Here is a 19,887-nt window from a genome sequence, read left to right as displayed (position 1 = left end):
TACTTTTTCCTCCTTTTTCCTCCCCTCCTCTTTTTTTTTTCCTTTTATTTTTTCCTCAGGGTTTCCTTGCAGTCATAAAACCCAGCAGCATTGCTGAGCTCTTCCCACAGCAGAGTACAATAAGAAAACACAGGCAAAGATAAAAGTGCTGATCTTTCAGCACTTCAGGAATGCTTTTGGGAGCACAGGGAGCTTAGTCTGAACACTTGGATTTCTGCACCTGGAATTTGAAACTTTTTGGGATAATGTAATGTTCCAGGATTGTGTGTGCATGGAGCAGCATCAGCTGCCTTCCCTGGCCTTGGGCACAAGGCTTTGGAGTCGTGTCCTTGGCCAAATCACGAGGAAAAAGAGTCAGGATTGTGTCCATCATTCCCTAAATTCCAACTGCTGGGGAGCCTGGCTGGCAAAAACGCCAGGGGTTTGTGCAGAGACATCTGGGGAGGGGATACAGAGGAGGTTCCCAAGTTGGAAGCCAGAAGAGAATGTGGGAAGTGTGAAAGGGGGATGGGGAGGGGAGCAAACAGGAATTCAGACAAAAGGAAATTGTTGGTGCAAGTGAATGCCTTTTCTTAGGGATATTGATAAATTTCTGCTGCTGTTCAAGCAGCCTAAATTATTCTCCCGATTCTGTTCCCCTTTGCCTTTCTGCTGTTGCCTGGAAGACACGAGTGGAATCTGGCAGGACAAGAGGCCCTTGCTCATTGTTGTGCGGCTCCGGTGCTGCTCATTGTCCCTTGGCTCAGGCAGCTCATGTCAGCCTTTGTGTGCAGCAAGAAAAATGTTTTTCCTTTTCTGTGTCCAGATGAAATTTGGAGCCTGTGTGGTTGCTTTGTTTGCAGAGCCAGAGGTGCTCTCCTGGGGGCTCCCCCCACTCCCACAGCACCTTGGTGCTCCTCAAACCTGCGGCCAAAGCAGCCTGGACATGGAGCTCCATCTTTATCTTGTGTGTGGTTTAAAGCAAAGGCACCCTGAGCAAGGGTATTTTGTGTCAGGAGTAAAAACCAGATCACTGATGTTGGGTTTCAACAGTTAGAAATGGGGCAAATTTCCCTCCTAAGCAGGAGTAGGGGTTGTGACACTCAGGAAAGTCATGGAGCAGCATCCCTGGGATCTGAGCTCTGCCCTCACTCCATCTCTGGCTATTTATAAAGAAATACTTTTTTATAAATAAAGGCTGGCTTTGAGGCTGTTCTTAAAGGAGAATTGAAATGTAGCAGTTTGCTGGTAGGAAGATGCCCTCATAGATGCACAGGGAGGTACAAAAATGAGACACTGAGTTTTGTAAGTCCCAGTTGGTGTGGGAAGTATTGATACAATCCTGCTTCTTCACTGCCTTTTCTTTTTTTTTCTGTAGTAGTTAATCATACAGAAAATATGTGGAAAATGAAACATACTATGTTGAATATCTATTTTTTTTTTCCAGGCATCTATTAACAAGCTAAAAGTGACAGAACCATGGCTCAGTTTCCAACACCTTTTGGGGGTAAGTGGTTTCTGGTGTGTTCTGAGCTGCTCCTTGTGCAAAATCTTGGCATAAACACATTCCTTTCTGAGAGTTTTCCCTAGGGAAGTGTTTGTGATGGCTTTGCAGACACCTCCCAGTCAACAGCACAGAGCCCTGTGTGCTGCACTGATCCCTTCCAGCCCCACTCTGTCCCTGCAGGGCACATCCAGGCACATCCAGGCCACTCAGGCAGTGGGGCACCACCTCATCCTGCTCCACTTGGACTGGAGAAATGCTGATGCTTTTTCCTTTCATGGTTCCTGGACTTATTAGTTGCTCAAAGGTCCAGCAGATGCCTTTGGGTGGTATCACTTCCAGTTTTTCCCTTGTTGTCCTGTCACCCACATTTAGGTTTGAGCAAAGGGAACACATTTTTTAGCTCTTCATTTACAGCAGAAGTTGCAGCATCTGGAGATGCAGTGAAAAATCCAGGATGGGCCCTGGCAGTGCAGTAGGGACAGGATTTTTGCTGTTCACATGAAATCACAGAATCCCACAGAATCCCAGACTGGTTTGGGTTGGGGTGCTCATCCCATCCCACCCCTGCCATCCTTCCACTGCCCAGGCTGCCCCAAGCCCCAATGTCCTTGGACACTTCCAGGGATCCAGGAGCAGCCCCAGCTGCTCTGGGCAACCCAGAGCCTGCCCACCATGCCAGGGAACAATTCCTTCTGAATAACTCCCCCAGATTTCCCCTCTTTGAGTCTGAACCCAGCCCTGCTTGTTCTGTCACTCAGTTCCTGATGAACAGTCCCTCTTCCTTGTAAGGCTGCAGATCCTGGGGATCCATCTGGGAGTTGAGTTTTGCAGCTGATCTGCAGAAGGATTACAAAGAGAAATCTCAGTGCTGAGGCAGAGAAACTGCTCTGGTTGTACTTAAAGGTTGCATCAGGGCATTTCTGTGGGCAGGGTCAGATGGAATATTGGGCAGGAAGATTTGCAGGTAAAAAGGAGCTGGAATTCCAGCTGGGTGTGCTCTGGGGGGCAAATGACCTTCCACCCTTGGGTTGTTTGCAGAGGCCCAGAATGCTGTGAGATTATTACACTCAGAAAGAAAAGAGGGTGTTTTTTAGGTAGTGTTAATGTAATTTCTCCCTTTCTTTTGAACCAGGCAACCTGGATATCTGGGCTATTACTGTGGAGGAGAGAGCGAAGCATGATCAACAGTTCCATAGTCTGAAACCAACTGCTGGATTTATCACTGGTAAACAAACAGTTCCCACTTCTAATTTTGTTTAGTTAAATCTTAACTAGTGAGCCTAAATGTGTGCAGAGCTGCCTGCCAGACATATGGTCATAATAATTAGAAAATTCAAACAGGTGTTTCTGATTTTATATCCCATTTTTCAAATGTTTTGCCACATCAGCCCCAACTTTTCTGTTATTTTCTGATGTTTTCTCTTCCCTATCCTGCTGTGGAAGGGAGTGATGGGTTCTTTGTGCCTGGGGCCAGCCTAATTTTGTAAAGGCCACACTAACATTGTAATGAATAAAAGGTCTGATTTAATAAAGGTGTGTCAATTTAACTGAAATCAGGTTTAGAAATTCAGTTTGTACAGCACTGACATCAGCATGGTTGACCTCTTGGAAAGATCTAAATGCAGAACTGATTGAAGCAGTGGGAAGCAAAGCTCCAAATCAAGGAATTGCACTGATCCTAATAAATTTTCATCAAAATTTGGTCTCAAAGGCAATAAGATTCCTGTTACTCTGTTCTCTTACACTGAATTTTCTTAGTGCTTTGTAAATGATCATCCCTCATGGAATGGGTTTGGCTTCTGTTGCAGGTATTTTTACCTCCTGATTCCCCGTTCCCTCTGCCAGCTGTTTGGGGCTGGAGCTGAAGCCTGTCCTGTTTATTTTACAGGTGATCAAGCCAGGAACTTTTTTTTCCAATCTGGGTTACCTCAGCCAGTGCTAGCACAGATATGGTGAGTGTGGGGTGGGGCTGGGGCCAGCCCAGCTCGGGGGGTGTGTGGGAGATGCACACACACTGCTGGGCTGGCTGAGCCTGTGCCCCAGGGCACTGCAGGGGCAGCTGGGCAGCCTGGAGCCCTGGCCTGGCCTCACTGGGGTGAGGGACAAGTGCTGGGTCCTGCCCTGGGGTCACCACAACGCCATGGAACAGCCCAGCCTTGGGGCAGAGGGGCTGGGAAATGCCTCAGGTGTCCCAGCAAATGGCAGTTTCAAAGCCTCATCTCAAATTGCTAAATGCTTTCAGCTCTGTTAAAACTGCACTAATACAATTGCTAAGCACAGTAATTAGTTATAAATCTGCTAATGGGAGAGCCTAGGCAAGACCTGGAATATTTGTTACAAAAATGAAGATTGACATAGACTATTTCCAATGGAGTTGGAGTCAAAGCTTGAAACTGGAAATTTTTGTAGCTCCATAGTGAGTTCAACCAGATCCAAATCTGGTGCCTTTTACACAGCACAGACATTCCTACACTGCCAGATTTTCCTGAGGAATGAAGGTGTTTCTCCTCCTAATTCTTTGACCCTGCCAGACCTGGACCTGTGTGTGGAGGGCCAGGAGCCAGGGAATGGCTGCCAGTGGCAGAGGGCAGGGCTGGATCTTGGGATCTTGGGCAGGAATTGTTCCCTGGCAGGGTGGGCAGGGGCTGGGATGGAATTGCCAGAGCAGCTGGGGCTGCCCCTGGATCCCTGGCAGTGCCCAAGGCCAGGCTGGACATTGGGAGCAGCTGGGACAGTGGGAGGTGTCCCTGCCATGGCAGGGGTGGGATGGGTGGGCTCTGAGGTCCCTCCCAACCCAAACCATTCCATGATTCTCTGATTATTCATGGTTTGCAGTAATAATATTGCTACCAACACAGATTTTGATGCTAGACAGAATTAAAACTGGTTTTCATTCTAAAATGGTAAAACAGCAGAGGGATGGAGAACTTCGGAGAAATCTGCTCCCTTTTCCTCTGTGAACCATTTGAGAAGGGAGTTTATTGCCATTACAAAAACTTTCTGGTGCAGTAAGGACTGTTAAGGGCAGAATTTTGCTCTGACAGGAGAAAGAGAAGAATTATTTCATTGCTTTGGAAACCTGCGTGCCCAGATCTACATGGCTTTTAAATAAAGAGCTTATTTTCTTTTCTAATTATCTTCATCTTACAAATATCAAAGCTGGTCTGGTTGTCTTATTTGCTGAAGCCTCAGTGAGTGTTCAGATGTCCCTTTGGAACTTCTCTTGCCTCTAAATTAAACAAGGAAAGAAGTTTTGTCTTAAACAAGACATTCTTTTTCCAAAAATGTTCCATAGGCATTGGCTTTAAATAGGTGTTAACAGAACCAAACAGTTGTAAATAGTGTGACTAAGGATTTCTTCCCCTCTGAATTATTCAGTTTTCCAGGCTCTTGAGAGGAAGGGAATCATTCCACTCCCTCTGGAGTTGTCATAGAGACAAGACCTGCACATTTTTGTTAATGAAGCTGAACTAAAACTTATTCAAGCTGCCTTTAGAAATCATAAAGCAGCTCATGGACTTTCTCTGTGTCTGTCTTCTTTTTTCAATCATCTCTGAATTAAGAGGAGTAAATATTTAATATAGATATAGATCCTTGAGTACTTTTGAGGGGGAGTTCTGGAGTAATGAGCCCAAAATGTGTGAGAGATGGGAGCTGCAGAAAAGGGCTCTTCCATCAGTGTTTGCTCCTGGAATAGCTGGGTTGGGGTTTTGTAGGTGGCATTTGATTGTAACTGGGAGAGAAGAGGAGGTACAGGAGTCTTCAGGGAAGGAAGGTTGTAATTCTGAGGTGGGGCAATTTGTAAAACTCTGGAATTGATTCTCTGATATGAGAAATCCCAGGATAATTTGGGTTGGAGGGATCTCAGAGCCCCTCCAGTGGCAGCCCTGCCATGGCAGGGACACCTCCCACTGTCCCAGCCCCAATGTCCAGCCTGGCCTTGGGCACTGCCAGGGTTGGAGAGTCCATAAGGAAGTGTCTGGATGTTTGTGTGTGGTGTTTTTTGGAAGTGTTTTCCTATTCTTAATCATTCTACTGATTTTAGCTACAGTTGATTGCAATCATGTGAGAAAAGCCTGGCCTGTGTTTCCTAAAGGATCCCTCCCAGCTGGAGGGACACAAGGAATAAATCTGATCAATCCCTCATTTCTGGGCCCAGAAAACTTCCCCAGAATTCAGAGTCTTTCCAAGCAGCAGCTCCCTGGTTTTTATTAGCATTGAGAATTCCTGTGTCCCTTGTACTCCTCGTTCAAGGAAAGAATCTCTGGGACCTCAGTGAGCAGAGGAGTGGAGTATTATGGTCTGCCAGGACAGCTTCTGTGCTGTTCTACCCTTCACCAGCCCCAGACTCCTCCAGGCTGCTGATCAATTAAGAAGCCTCTAATTGGGCTTTGAGCTGGGCCTGCAGTGGCTTGGGAGATAACTGTGCTTAAGCAGAATAATCTGCTTTTCTTTAGAGCCCTGAGGAACGGGGCCTCAAAAAGCATCTCCTGTGTGCCTGGCCCCTTGGAATGAAAGGAGAACTGAGCTAATCAATGCCAGGTGTTCTCCAGGCATTTGGAGTTCCTTATTTTAGCAGGACAGAGTCACTGGGTGACTTCCCTGTTCCTGACATCTGCTTCCCTCCCAGCCTTCCCAACTCTGTGGGCAAAGTGGGGGTAATTCTGTGGCTTCCTGCTCAGGCATCTGTGTATGGATGCTAACTGTGAAGCAGGGAGCACAGTGCCTGTGGAATAGCAGGCCACAGAACTTTCTCAGTCTTGCCTGAGAAAGTGGCTTGGGAAATCATAAGGAGGAATTAATACAATCCTCAGAGATAGAAAACAGCCTTGCAGGTGCTGTTTGTCTGTTCCTTGTTTTCTTGCAAGAGAAGGTTGAGGGGTGGTGAACCCCACTGAGCAATGATGGTGATGTGTCACTTTACTAACCAATAAGAGTTTTACTTCTCTGTACTTTCACGTATCGGTCTATAAAAAAAATCTGAAGCAATAAACTGGGAGAAATTCTTCAGTTTGACTCCACAAGAGAGTCTGTGTCGTTCTTCTCACCATTCCCAATAGAGCAACATCTGGCCTTATCATTTCCCAGGCCACTTTCTCAGGCAAGACTGAGAGAGTTCTGTGGCCTGCTCTTCCACAAGCACTGCTTCACAGTTAGCATCCATATCCGTGTGTGAGACCTGAGTGCTGCTCCCTGCTCCTGCCTGAGCCTGTTCCATCTGGGGCTGTGCATCCAGCAGCTGAATCAGTCCAGACCTGGCACCTGCACGGTGATCCTTGCTTTAACACAGGGCTGCTTTCACAGAGAGGTGGTTTGTGTGCTAATTGCAGCAGATTTGATGGGAAAGCTGCCTGTGTTCTGTTTCTGCACCTCATAAATGCAAAAGTCATCAAGCTGGCTCTTCATTCTGCACAAAAGATGAGAGACAGGAGGAGGAAAAGCTCCATGGGGAAGGATTTGTCAGCACCTGAGCCCTGGGGTGGTGCTGAGCCCACTGCAGCTCTTGTCATTAGATACAAACACAGGCCTGGCCTACAGAATATAATATTTAGTCAGTGTTTAATCCATTTACTCTGCACTGGTTCCGGCCAGACCACAAATGAAACAAATGCAAGGGCACCACATTATCCCAATTTCATTAGGAGCAGAAATTAGTGGAATTAGGTGGTGTTTGCTGGCAGGCCCTCCCTGCAGTTCAGGTGCTGTTTATTCCAGAGCAGCACAGTAAAATCCAGCAGCCTGACACCAACTTCTGCAACTAGAAATGGAAATGTGCCCTGTTTCTGCAGGAAGAGTTTGTCAGACAAAAGCTGCTTTTACTTTGCACTCTGTAAAACTGGAGAAATTCTGGGGGCTGCAGAGAACTCTACACTGATATTTGTGCTGGTAATTTCAATAATGAAGCTGTTGGTGTGGAGTAAAGGAGTTCACAGAAGGTCAGATGTTGAATGAAAAGCTACAGCTGCTGATGTGAATTGGAGTTCAATGAGAGCAATGACACTGGTGCACATCAGAGTTTCTGACTGCTGGGCAATGTATTTTTTCCCATGAAGGATGCAGAGATTTGCTGTGTCCCAGCAGGAAATGGTGCCTGGAGAGTCGAGGTTCCTACAGGGTGATTTTTACTCTTCCTGCATTTTCCTGGCCAGGGATAGAACCCACTGATGGTCTGTCTGTGCTTATTAAAAGAAAGTTTTGTGTCTTATAAATCAAAGTGTTTGCAGGTGTAGAAGCCACTGGTAAGACAATTATGGGATAGCCTGGGAGAGCTGGGGGTGCTCAGCTGGAGAGGAGAAGCTCCAGGGAGAGCTCAGAGCCCCTTGCAGGGCCTGAAGGGGCTCCAGGAGAGCTGGAGAGGGACTGGGGCCAAGGGCTGCAGGAATTGCCAGGAGCCAGGGAATGGCTTCAGAGTAGGATTTGATGGGATCTTGGGCAGGAATTGTTCCCTGGCAGGGTGGGCAGGGGCTGGGATGGAATTGCCAGAGCAGCTGGGGCTGCCCCTGGATCCCTGGCAGTGCCCAAGGCCAGGCTGGACATTGGGAGCAGCTGGGACAGTGGGAGGTGTCCCTGCCATGGATGGGCTGGGAATGAAATGGGCTCTGAGGTCCCTCCCATCCCAGCCCAGTCTGGGATTTTGGGATTCAGCCTCTTTCAGGCACAGGTGCAGCACAGGATTTTTAGGGATATCAGTGTCTAAGTCTCAGTGTCCTCTTCAGACTTTCTTTAAATACTGCTCCCAGATTTTAATTTATTTTATTGATCTCTATAACATCAGAACTGGTGGATTAAGGCAGCTGCACTACTGGGAATCCTTTCTTAGGAGTACTGGAGAGGTTTGGAGTGTCTGTGATGCTGCTGGGGATCTAAACCTGTGCAGGTCCCTGCTGGGATCTGCCTCTCCATGGGGGTTTTCAAGTTTTGGGTTGTTCTTTTTTGGAGTGGGAGGATTTCTGTTTAGCCACTGCCTTTCTCTGGCTGTCTCCTCGTGTATCAGTTACAAATAGCTGTCCATTCACTGGGGTTCTTTTGGGATAACTTTCCACCTAGTTGCACAAAAACTGTCTTTGAGAGGAATTTGATCAGAAATGAAGCTCTGCTTCAACCACACTGCCCAGGGCCACACCCATGACATAGAAATAAATGCATGAACTTCAGAATCTGTATTATTCCAGCACTGAAATCTGTATTTAATTCTTCAATCAAGTGCAAAGAAATAAGCATGGTCTTTCAAAGTAAGTTTACAGCTAGTTCTGTTATTGATGTGCATTTACTTAGGGGTTTTTGGTGTGCAGTGGCAGGAACTGACACTCTTCTTCCTGCTTCTCTCCCCCCAGGCTCCCACCCCTATTCCCTGCTGAGCTGGGTTTTCTTAACTAGCAAGGGGAGGAACAAAAAGCAGACTGTTTAAGTCAGACTCCTTTCCCTGAAAGCCTATTCAAGGCCTAGGCTCAATGTTTCATCTTGAGTGCTATTGTTTAATTGAAAACACATTTGCACACTCGCAGATGGAGCTGTGCTGAGGGGAGTCACAGATTTAAAGAATGTTTTATTTTAAGTGGAGCTAAAGTACAGATTTGCAGACTCAGTGGTTTGCTTCTCTGTGCTGCTGTTTGAGGACTCTGTGCTTTCATTGGTGTGATTTTGCAAAGTTCTTGTACAGCTACATTTGTTCTGGATGCTTCGTTGTAATTCCTCCAAGAGTTGAAAAACAACTTGAAAATTATTTATTAATCATCCCAGGAAAGAAATCAAGGAGCTCTTGAGTTTAAATGGGGTCTTATTTTTAGCCTAGCATAGTTTTGGGTGGAAATTACTGAGAATTCCAGGATCCCTGGTGCTGGAAAAGCCCTCCCAGCCCATGGAGTCCCAGCTGTGCCCGATGCCCACCTTGTCCCCAGGGCAGAGCCCTGAGTGCCACGTCCAGCCCTTCCTTGGGCACCTCCAGGGATGGGCACTGCAAAGCTCCCTGGGCAGCCCCTGCCAAGGCCTGAGCTCCCTTTCCATGGGCAAATTCCTGCTGCTGTCCACCCTGAGCCTCCCCTGGCCCAGCCTGAGGCCTGAGCTCTCCTCCTGTCCCTGTTCCCTGGCAGCAGAGCCCGACCCCCCCGGCTGTCCCCTCCTGCCAGGGACTTGTGCAGAGCCACAAGGGCCCCCTGAGCCTCCTTTGCTCCAGGCTGAGCCCCTTTCCCAGCTCCCTCAGCTCCTCCTGGGGCTCCAGACCCTTCATCAGCCTTTATTATCCATACTCACATGAGCCTGCTCCTGGGGCAGGGCCTGAAGTTGCTGGTTGCAGAATGTAACTGTGAAAACACTGTGTTTTGCAGGGCTCTAGCTGACATGAACAATGATGGGAGGATGGATCCCTTGGAGTTTTCCATAGCTATGAAACTCATCAAGCTGAAGCTCCAGGGGTACCAGCTCCCAGCCACGCTGCCGCCCGTCATGAAGCAGCCACCCCTCGCCCTGCCCGGTGCCCCAGGATTTGGTAAGATCCCTGTTTTCCTCCATCTTCCTCATTGTTCCCTGGGACTGAAGCAATTCCATTGTCCTTTTGCAGTTTCTCCAAGAAAACTTTAGGGAAAAGTGCTTCTAAGAGCACATGGACTCAAACTCAGATATTGCCAGTGCACTGAGACAAATTGCACTGGGCTTTTACCTGAGCTGAGCTCCTGTTTGCTTCAGGTTTGCACTGCTCCAAACAAAACATGGCTCAGGTAGTAGGGCTAGTGCATTCCAAAGGGCTGGAGTTGTGATTTAAACTGCTGGCATTACTGGATCTCCAGCTTTGGCAGGATCTACTCTGTTGTTCTTGAGTTTTTACAATCCCTGCACCTTCTGCTCTGGGAGGAGGTGAACAGCTGCTGGGGTGAGGTATTGCCAAAGTCACCATCATTTCTAGGAAAAGAGTAGGGAAGATGGGATGGGGAAAGGAAAATAACTAAATAAGGCTGAACCTCTGACCCCTTGGTTCTGTCATGAGAGGTTCTTTCCCTTTCTGCTTTAGTCTTTGCTGTACTCAGGGTTGTTGTGCCTCAGAATCATGGAATGGTTTGGGTCAGAAGGGACCCTAAAACCTGTCCTGATCCATCCCTGCCATGGCAGGGACACCTCCCACTGTCCCTGCCCCAGTGTCCAGCCTGGCCTTGGGCACTGCCAGGGATCCAGGGGCAGCCCCAGCTGCTCTGGCAATTCCATCCCAGTCCCTGCCCACCCTGCCAGGGAACAATTCCTGCCCAAGGTCCATCTAAATGTCCAGAGAAAAGGGAACAGTGCCTTTGATAAACTGCTTGCAGCAGTGTGGTTTGATCCACTGCAACCCCCACATGTTTCACAGTCAGAAATAAAATTCTTTGGAAGAAAACAGTGAAACTGGGCACAGCAAATACAGGGTTAAGTGAAAAAAGGCAAAATGAAATGAACTCCCACAAACCCCAGCCAAATGGGTGATTCTCATTCCCTGTAGATTGATGTGAGCTGTTTGCACACCCCTTGTTCTTCCCCTGGCACCACTGGCCCTCCTTAACCTCCCTGGTTCCCTGAGCTCTGCTTCCCCTCATTCCTCTGCTCTCCCCATTAGCTTTGCCCTGTCTCATCCCAACTAAAGGCTGGAGCACTGATCCTGCAGCTCCTGGGTCAGCCTGGGGATCAAATCCTGCAGTTCCTGGGGATCAAATCCTGCAGCTCCTGGGGGATCAAATCCTGCAGCTCCTGGGGGATCAAATCCTGCAGCTCCTGGGGGTTCAAATCCTGCAGCTCCTGGGGGATCAAATCCTGCAGCTCCTGGGGTTCAAATCCTGCAGCTCCTGGGGTTCAAATCCTGCAGCTCCTGGGGGATCAAATCCTGCAGCTCCTGGGGGATCAAATCCTGCAGCTCCTGGGGGATCAAATCCTGCAGCTCCTGGGGGTTCAAATCCTGCAGCTCCTGGGGGATCAAATCCTGCAGCTCCTGGGGGTTCAAATCCTGCAGCTCCTGGGGGATCAAATCCTGCAGCTCCTGGGTCAGCCTGGGGATCAAATCCTGCTGCTCCTGGGGGATCAAATCCTGCAGCTCCTGGGGGATCAAATCCTGCAGCTCCTGGGGGTTCAAATCCTGCAGCTCCTGGGGGATCAAATCCTGCAGCTCCTGGGTCAGCCTGGGGATCAAATCCTGCTGCTCCTGGGGGATCAAATCCTGCAGCTCCTGGGGGATCAAATCCTGCAGTTCCTGGGGGATCAAATCCTGCAGCTCCTGGGTCATCCTGGGACTTCACTCCTCCCTGGGCCTGCCAGTGCTGCTCCTCACTCCCTCCAAGGCCCACAGTTCCTTTGTTTGCAGGTGCTGCAGGACAGTTTGTGGCAGTGCTGTGGGGCTGTCCCTGTGCCCTGTGTCCCGTTCCTGTCCCTGCTGTGCCGGGAGGGCTGTCCCAGGGCTCGGGAGCTGCCGCTGGAGCTGTCGGTGCCCCTGCGGGCATCAGAACCAACCTGTGCTTTTCTCGCCCATAGGTCTCGGGGGCATTGCCAACATGCCATCCCTCTCCACTGTGGCCCCAGTGCCCATGGCATCCATCCCAGTCGTGGGGATGTCCCCCCCACTGGTGTCCTCTGTCCCCGCCGCCGTCCCTCCCCTGGCTAACGGAGCTCCTGCTGTCATCCAGCCCCTGCCTGCTTTCGCTCACCCCGGTACGCTGCTCTCACTCTCTGTCTCCTGCTCCTAACAGCTCCCCTGCATTTCCTTGGGACACATGGAATTAGCCACTCTGAGTGATGCCTTTGGGGAAGGACTGTGCTTTGCTTTAGCCCACTTGGCACACTTGGAGAAGAGCTAAAGGAAGGAATGTGGACGTGGCCTCCCGCAGGAGTCCCTCGTGGTGAGAAGATAAAACAGCACTTGGAGAAATGAACTTGCCAGGAAACTTGCCTGGAAATTGGGCCTCTCCTGTCTCTTTATAGCTACTGAAGTACTGCTGTTTGTTAGGGTGACTTTAATACTGAGCTACATATGGTTTCTAACACGTACCAAAATGTAATTTGGTATCAACAGGGTTTCCACAAAGCTGTGGAAGTAAAAAGATACGAGGGAAGTGCCCTTGTGTTTCCTGTCCTGCTGGACCCTCTGATCTTTATATTGTTAAAAAAGTTCCCATCAGACCCACAGTGCTTGTACTTGATGTAGGAGCTGAATGAATGTCATGGGAATAGCAATAAATCCCTGTTTTCTCTCTTCCCAGCCACTTTGCCAAAGAGTTCTTCCTTCAGCCGCTCCGGGCCGGGAGCTCAGCTCAATGCAAAGCTGCAAAAGGCACAATCCTTCGACGTGGCCAGGTGGGGCTGGGGCAGGGAGGGGCAGCCAGGGGGGGTTGGGTCCCCAGGCTTGGGAAAACTTCCCTTTCCCAAGGTGGTTGTCTGAAATAATAGTTCTGGCAGAAATCAGTTCCTGCAGAATCAATTCCAGGAGCAGGGAATCATGGAAATAAAATAATTAACTACTAACAGCTCTGACATCTTCACTTGATTTTTAACAGCATTTGCTTCTATAAACAAAACCTGCATCGTGCACAGACTCTCCTGGTACTGTGAAAACAAGACAAGTAATACATTATTTAAAATTAGCAACTCCAGGGTAATTGCCAAAAGCAAAATATTTAATAGGTCTCATATTTTAAATGTACTCTACATCACTGTTTCTTTTATATTCTTAAAATTCTGTGTGAAAAGTCACTTAAAAGGCTTTTAGATTATTCCAAGGCCTAGAAAAATGTGTGGTTGGGCAGAAAGGGTTTTAAAAAATGGTTGTAACAAAATAGAACTTCCTTAGAGGAGATAAGAGAGGGATTTCCCAAAGTCCTTGTAAATCATCTGTCTCACAGATCTATGGCAGGTTTTTTATGGCACAGGTTTTTTGCAAGAGGAAAATGGCTTGGGACACAATTAAATGATCTGGTTTTATTTTCATTTCCTTCTGCAGGCTTGTTTATTGCCCTGCTATTAGATAAGTGACACTATTCAGTATTGGCAAATAATTAAAAGTCTTTCAAAGCAATTCATTTTCTCTCTGAAATCTAAACCAGCCAGGAACAGAATAGGGATGCTCTGATATAATTTATGTGTAACACAGAAGTTAAAATGTATGGAACCCCCAAATCCAGCAAAACTGAGGAGGAATTCCTATGAGTAAAAATTAAATATTTAACCTTTTTTCTTATTTTCATTATCGAAAATAAGATTATTATAAGATATTATCCAGCTTGTTTTTGCTTTGCTCCCATGAAGGGTACTATTAAAGCTCAAGAGTTTGGAAATCAAAAATAGAAATAGAGATACTGGTTTGTGTCTTGTCATGTGAGAGTGGTTTATAAGGTCAAAAAAAGGACAAAGTTTGAATGTGCCTAAAGGCAGAAAAACTCTGCTCATTGTTTTTCAGAATTAAGACTTCTCAGCCATCAAGCCTGGGAAATTAGAGCTGCAAATCAGCTCAGCCTGCAATGGGAACAAACTGAAACTGGAAATATAAAAGGGTCCAGTGAGCTCTATGAAAACTCATTCCCTTATGAGAAACTTTACATTCAAATGTGGCTTTTTCACACCTTTTTTTTTTTTTTCACATTTCCAGTATATTTTATATTTCTTTTCCTTCATCAGCTCTATTTGGCTAAGAGAAACAGTTAAAGACAGAGTAAAATGTTATTCTGCATTTCCTGTTACATGTTTAGGTAGGAGCTTGAAGCTCCTCTGAACAATTTAGGTTCCTTCATTCTCTGCCAGTAAAGAAAAAAGCAAAACTCTTAGGAAAAAAATTATCTTCCAAGAGACTGAATTTTGATAAATGTTTGCAAACAAGAGGTCAAACCTGTGGTGGTTTCAGGAATAGCTGGGAATATTAGATCATGGAATCTTGGAATGGTTTGGGGTAGGAGGGACTTTAAAGCCCACCCATTCCCAGCCCAGCCATGGCAGGGACACCTCCCACTGTCCCAGGAGCTCCCAATGTCCAGCCTGGCCTTGGGCACTGCCAGGGATCCAGGGGCAGCTCCAGCTGCTCTGGGACACCTCAGTACCTCCCCACCCTCATGGCAAAACTGGGGAAAAGAACATTTTCAGGCATAAAACTTGATCTCAGTGCAGCACTTCAGCCTCTTGTGAGGGGGCTGAGGCTCTGGCACAGGGTGCCCAGAGCAGCTGGGGCTGCCCCTGGATCCCTGGCAGTGCCCAAGGCCAGGCTGGACATTGGGAGCTCCTGGGACAGTGGGAGGTGTCCCTGCCATGGCAGGGCTGGCACTGGAGGGGCTCTGATCCCTCCAGCCCAAACCCTGCTGTGATTTATGACTCTGTGATTGTTCTCATTGCCTTCCTGAGATGGAATTTCCACTTCTCCCTGTTCTCCCTGCTGTCCTTGCAGCTCTCCTGCAGTGGCAGAGTGGGCTGTGCCTCAGTCCTCACGGCTCAAGTACCGGCAGCTCTTCAACAGCCACGACAAAACCATGAGTGGACACTTGACAGGTACTGGCACAGCTTCTGTTGTCTCCTTGTTTCCAGCTGTAAGAGCCAATTTCATGCCACTGAGGGTGTTGTTCACATAGAAGAGACTCATCAGTGTTTTCCTCTTTGAATCTCCCAGGTGCTTAATGGTCTTGTTTAGAAGCAAATATTCATTTCAGCTGGGATCATTTTATCACCACCTTTCCTTAATTTTCTGCAAAGTTAATTCTGGGAAATGTTTCTGGTAAAGGGTCCAGTGAGCTCTGTGAAAACTCATGCAGCCATTTCCAGTGCTTGGTTCAGCCACTGCTGGGAGCAGTGTCCAGCTCCAGGGAGAGATTAGTCTGGCTTGATTTCACCAGTTCTGTGCATGGCTCTGGTTTAGAGCTTTCTTGGGTTTTAATCTGAGTGATTTGGCTGCCCAGAGCAGCTGGGGCTGCCCCTGGATCCCTGGCAGTGCCCAAGGCCAGGCTGGACATTGGGGCTGGGAGCACCTGGGATAGTGGGAGGTGTCCCTGCCATGGCTGGGCTGGGAATGAAATGAGCTCTGAGGTCCCTCTGAGCCCAAACCAGTGTGAGATTCTGTGGTTGTGCAGAAGTGAAGTATTTTTTCTTGGTTATTTGGGGGAGCTAAGTTCCTGCTGGTCACATTTCTTGCTAATTTTGTTAATATTTGTTTCCCTTTCAGGTCCCCAAGCAAGAACGATTCTTATGCAGTCAAGTTTACCCCAGGCTCAGCTGGCTACAATATGGTAAAATAAATGTTTCCATTTCCAACAAAACACAAATTCTGAAACCTCTGCACTGGAGTCCCTGGGGTTTTCTCCATTTTCAGTCCCACTGATAAATCACATGTTGCTTTTTGTCATGTGTAACTTTATAAACAAAACCTCCACTTCTATGCCTTTATTAATATTATTCCACAAGAGCACCAGGAGCATCTTTTGTGTGATGTGTTGGAAGTTGGGGGTCAGTGCTGGGTTTTTAGGCAGAGCAGATGTTCCTGTGCCTTCCACATCCCCTGACAGAACACCAGGGAAACATTTACCTTTGCACAGGTGGCAGAACAGGAATCTTCACCCAAACCACACTTTCTGTGAGGTTTCTCTGCGTTTTCCATGGGTTTGGGAGGGCTGATTTCCCAAGGGCTGGACTTAGAGACCTTTACAATAATGGATTTTAAAAGGATTTGTCTCAGCTTCCCTTTTTCCTTCCAACTTGTTGTTTGCTGAACTTTATTATGTTTTTATTGCCCCATGGAAAGTTGTTCCTAATTAACTTTTGTCCTCTAGGAGTGTTTGCTTGAGAAGCATTGGAGCTGGCCCAGGGGCTCAGTGTGAGGATGGCAGTGGTGCAGTCACTCTGACAAGGCCATTCAGCTGCACTTGTTCTCTTTGCAAAGCACTGGGAGTTGTGTTATAAATTAAAAACCACTCTTTCCTTCTCTGTTTCCTAACAAAGGGATAAAAACAAACCAACCCAGTCTCCCAGCAGATGATTAACCAAGAAATGCTCTGCTTTTGCCAGCCTTGGAGTGCTTGTGTGGGCAGGCAGCTGCCACCAGCTCGCTCCAGGAGCTGCAGACAGGACTTGCTGAGCTGGGGACATTGACAACTGCCAATGCACTGAGATAAGGAGGGGATATTTCAGCTCTTGCTGGTCCTTTCCTGAGCCCTGCTGGGGGGCTGAGGTTTGTCAGCCTGTGCTGGGGCTGAAATCCCTGACTCAGGCACTCAAAGGGAGGAGTTGATGCTCAGCCTCTGGGCTGTCCTGGGAGTTCTAACCCAGGTATCTGCCAGCTGATCAGCAGTTTCTGTGCATGGCACATTCCCAAGCTCCTGGCTTCTTCCTGTGCTCCAGCCTGAGGAGTTAATTCAGTGTCACAGGTGTGGGTCGAGTGATGGTCTCCCGAATTTGAATCCCATCAGCAAATTCCTGTGCCTTGGGACTTCAAAAGCATTTATCATTTATTTCACTTTGATTTTCACAGTATCATGGGAGATTTTCCTGCATGATTAGAGTGCAGCATGCTGGAGAAACAAATCCTGAGCTGGGAGGGACCCCCAGAGATCCCCCAGTGCCCCCCTGCCCTGCCCAGAACCCCCAACAAGCCCAGCCTGGGCATCCCTGGATGCTCCTGGAGCTCTGGCAGCCTCGGGGCCGTGCCCATTCCCTGGGGAGCCTGGGCAGTGCCAGCAGCCTCTGGGGAAAGAAGAGCCTTGCCCTAAAAGCCAACCTAAATCCCTGCTGGGCCAGATCCAGCCAGGATCCTGCTGCTGTCCCTGGCTGTTAATTTAGTCCAACACCACCTTAGCAGCAGTGAAAGCATTTTGTGCCTCTGTTGGAGCTTTGCTTTGGGCCATCCAGAGACATTGCTCCATCATTTTTAATATGTGCATAGTGCCAGGGTGGGTTGGTGCTTGTCAGGACTGCAACATCAGTGGCTTTGATTTCACTGCCAGTGGGTGCCCTGGAATGTGAGATAGGAGCCTCCAGGGATGAAGAAGTCATCAAAAGTCATGAAGAAGTCAAACCTAAAAGTTCTGCCAAACACCTGAGCTGGTTTTTTGGATGTTCAGGAGAACTCCAGTGGTTAAAGCTCCTTCTCTGGCACATGCTCCAGGCAGCACTCAGAGCAGGTGAAGGAGAAGTGGCTTCAAGGCTGGATTTCAGGCAGACAGCCATGAAAAATGGGGGAAATAGGGGTTTGCTTTTCATTTGTTTTGCAAAAGCAGAGTAGTGTGGAAAAAATAGTGAAAAAATGGAATGAATTTAGAACTGTATATGTTGAAACAATGCCTTTGAACAATAGTTTTTAATATTTCATAATTTCCTTGCTTTGTCCCTTCTCTTTAACAAGGAATCTCTCTGACATTGATCAAGATGGGAAGCTGACAGCTGAGGAATTTATCCTGGCTATGCACCTCATTGATGTAGCGATGTCTGGTCAGCCACTGCCACCTGCCCTGCCCCCTGAGTATATCCCACCTTCCTTCAGGTAACTGCTCATCCCTTGGGAATCTCACTCCTGGGTTTTGTATTTCCTTTGGGATGGTTCTGTGAGAGCCAAGAGCAGAACACTGAGCCCTCACCTTCTGCCTGTAAGAACAGGGTTTGGGTGGGTGTTTATGCTGGCACGCTCTCCAGACTTGCTCAGTCTGGCCATAGAAATCTAGATTTAAGTTCAGGCTTATCCTCCTGTGGAGCAGTTGGAATGTCTTGGAATTCCAATATGGATTTGCACTGCACCAAATCCAGACCTCTTTTGGTACAGCTGGGTCTGGGGATAGTGGGGTCACTCATCACTTCTCTTGCTCCATTTCACTTCTTTGTGGAGAAATAGAAGGGAAGGCAGCAACAGCAAGGGAAATAAGTGGTTTTATACCATGTTTTTCAGGTATCCTCCTAAAGATTCCCAATTTTTGTGTATTCCACCTGGGATCTTGCTTTTAGCTTGACTGTAGTGAGCTCTGCCTCTGTCTCTGCTATTTTTGTTGTAGTTTAAGTCAGCATTTCCCCAAACCCAGACTTCCTGGGGAAAAATCTCCCCCCAAGTGAGAGATCTTGGGGACAGGGTTGAACCCATCTGGGAGCAGAATTTGGGACTGGGGTTCTCAGCTCCTGGGATCCTGGAAAATCCTGTTCTCCTGAGGCAATGCCTGAGCGAGACCCTCTGGGCAGCACTGAATGAACACCAAGTACCATTAAACATTACATCATTGCATTTAATTTGATCTCATCATTAAATCAGAAATAATTTGGGTAGGCCTGGGTTCTGTTAAGCACCTGTAATTCCTGTTTCCTTGGCAGAAGAGTCCGCTCTGGCAGTGGAGTTTCTGCTGCCAGTTCAGTGTCTGTAGACCAAAGGTTACCAGAAGAACCAGCATTGGAAGAAGAACAGCAGCAACTGGAAAAGAAATTACCAGGTGAGCAAGGGAAAGGAGGATAATTAAATATTTAAATATTTAGTGTGCTGTTCTCAGAGGGGTTTTCCTATCAGGTCACAGCCTGGGAGGTTACATGGGCTGACTGAGAAATGTTGTTTTTCCAGAGCAGTTTGGGACAGGTCAGAGGCACAATGCTGGGTCCAGTTCATTCCTGTGCCTGGTCCTTGGAGGCACTGAAGGTGGGAAGAGCCTTCAGGCTCCTCATCTCCTGCACTCCCCACACAGGCAGCCCTTTGCAGCCCTGGCACAGGGAATTGCAAGGAAAAATTCCTGCTGCCTTCATCCTCTGGCTTAGGTGGAGCAAAGCTTGGCTGATCACAAATCTGTGAAAGATCCCAGTATTCCCACAGAGACCTTCCAGTTTCCTTGGAGTCTGTGTAACAGTGTGGGACTTAATACAGATTTCAGCAGTTCCAGGAAAAGAGCTAAAGGAAGAGGGAATTGGCAGCTGGAAAGGGGCACAAACTGGAAAAGAGGAATTCAGCTGGTTCAGCAGATGTTGGGCACGTGTCCAGCCGTGCACACTTGGAAGGCAATGTGGGCTCTCCCTGGCCTTGCATCCCAAAAATGCCCATGCTGGCCACACAAAGGAGAGAAATCTGGACTTTGGGCTGTGGGAATGGGACACAGAGGGTATGAAAAGGATCAGAAGGGGAAGTGAAAGAATCATTTGGAGGGAGGGGAAGGAGGGGCAGTGCCTGGGACTGCAGAGGGTGTGCTGGAAGTGAGGCTGTTCTTTTAGGACAGTAGGTGGTGAGGATGTGGATCTGCAGAAATCCAGACTTCCTGGGCTCAGCTGCTCAAGAACCTAAACCATTTCTCTTCCTGACAGTAATGAGTAATCTAATGAGAACAGTAACTTTAAATTAGTTCTGGTCATTTGCATAATGGCCTTTTGATGATGTCAGCAGCTGAATTCTTTTTTCTGCACTAATGGGAGTTTTGGCTCTTGGGCTGCTGCTATTATCCAATGTACAGAGGAATTCCAGATCCATGTCC

General features: G+C 47.9%; 1 protein-coding gene across 4 annotated transcripts in view; it reads left to right on the top strand.

Annotated features, from left to right (window-relative positions):
- The window catches only part of ITSN1 (intersectin 1), a 96,246-nt gene that overhangs the window by 23,376 nt on the left and 52,983 nt on the right, over positions 1 to 19,887 (top strand). For 3 of the 4 annotated variants that reach the window (XM_058843063.1, XM_058843053.1, XM_058843079.1), the window contains exons 2-11: positions 1,427 to 1,486; positions 2,619 to 2,711; positions 3,375 to 3,438; positions 9,811 to 9,971; positions 11,969 to 12,145; positions 12,694 to 12,787; positions 14,862 to 14,962; positions 15,630 to 15,693; positions 17,802 to 17,939; positions 18,752 to 18,867. In XM_058843063.1, coding sequence (XP_058699046.1) covers positions 1,459 to 1,486; positions 2,619 to 2,711; positions 3,375 to 3,438; positions 9,811 to 9,971; positions 11,969 to 12,145; positions 12,694 to 12,787; positions 14,862 to 14,962; positions 15,630 to 15,693; positions 17,802 to 17,939; positions 18,752 to 18,867 — 1,036 coding nt within the window. In that variant the 5' untranslated portion in view covers positions 1,427 to 1,458. The remainder of the gene's footprint in view (positions 1 to 1,426; positions 1,487 to 2,618; positions 2,712 to 3,374; positions 3,439 to 9,810; positions 9,972 to 11,968; positions 12,146 to 12,693; positions 12,788 to 14,861; positions 14,963 to 15,629; positions 15,694 to 17,801; positions 17,940 to 18,751; positions 18,868 to 19,887) is intronic. The other variant, XM_058843071.1, reaches the window with a different exon arrangement.

The sequence above is a fragment of the Poecile atricapillus genome, chromosome 1, assembly GCF_030490865.1.
Source record: "Poecile atricapillus isolate bPoeAtr1 chromosome 1, bPoeAtr1.hap1, whole genome shotgun sequence".
Classification (NCBI taxonomy): Eukaryota; Metazoa; Chordata; class Aves; order Passeriformes; family Paridae; genus Poecile; species Poecile atricapillus.
This window is presented reverse-complemented; position numbering and strand designations above follow the sequence as displayed.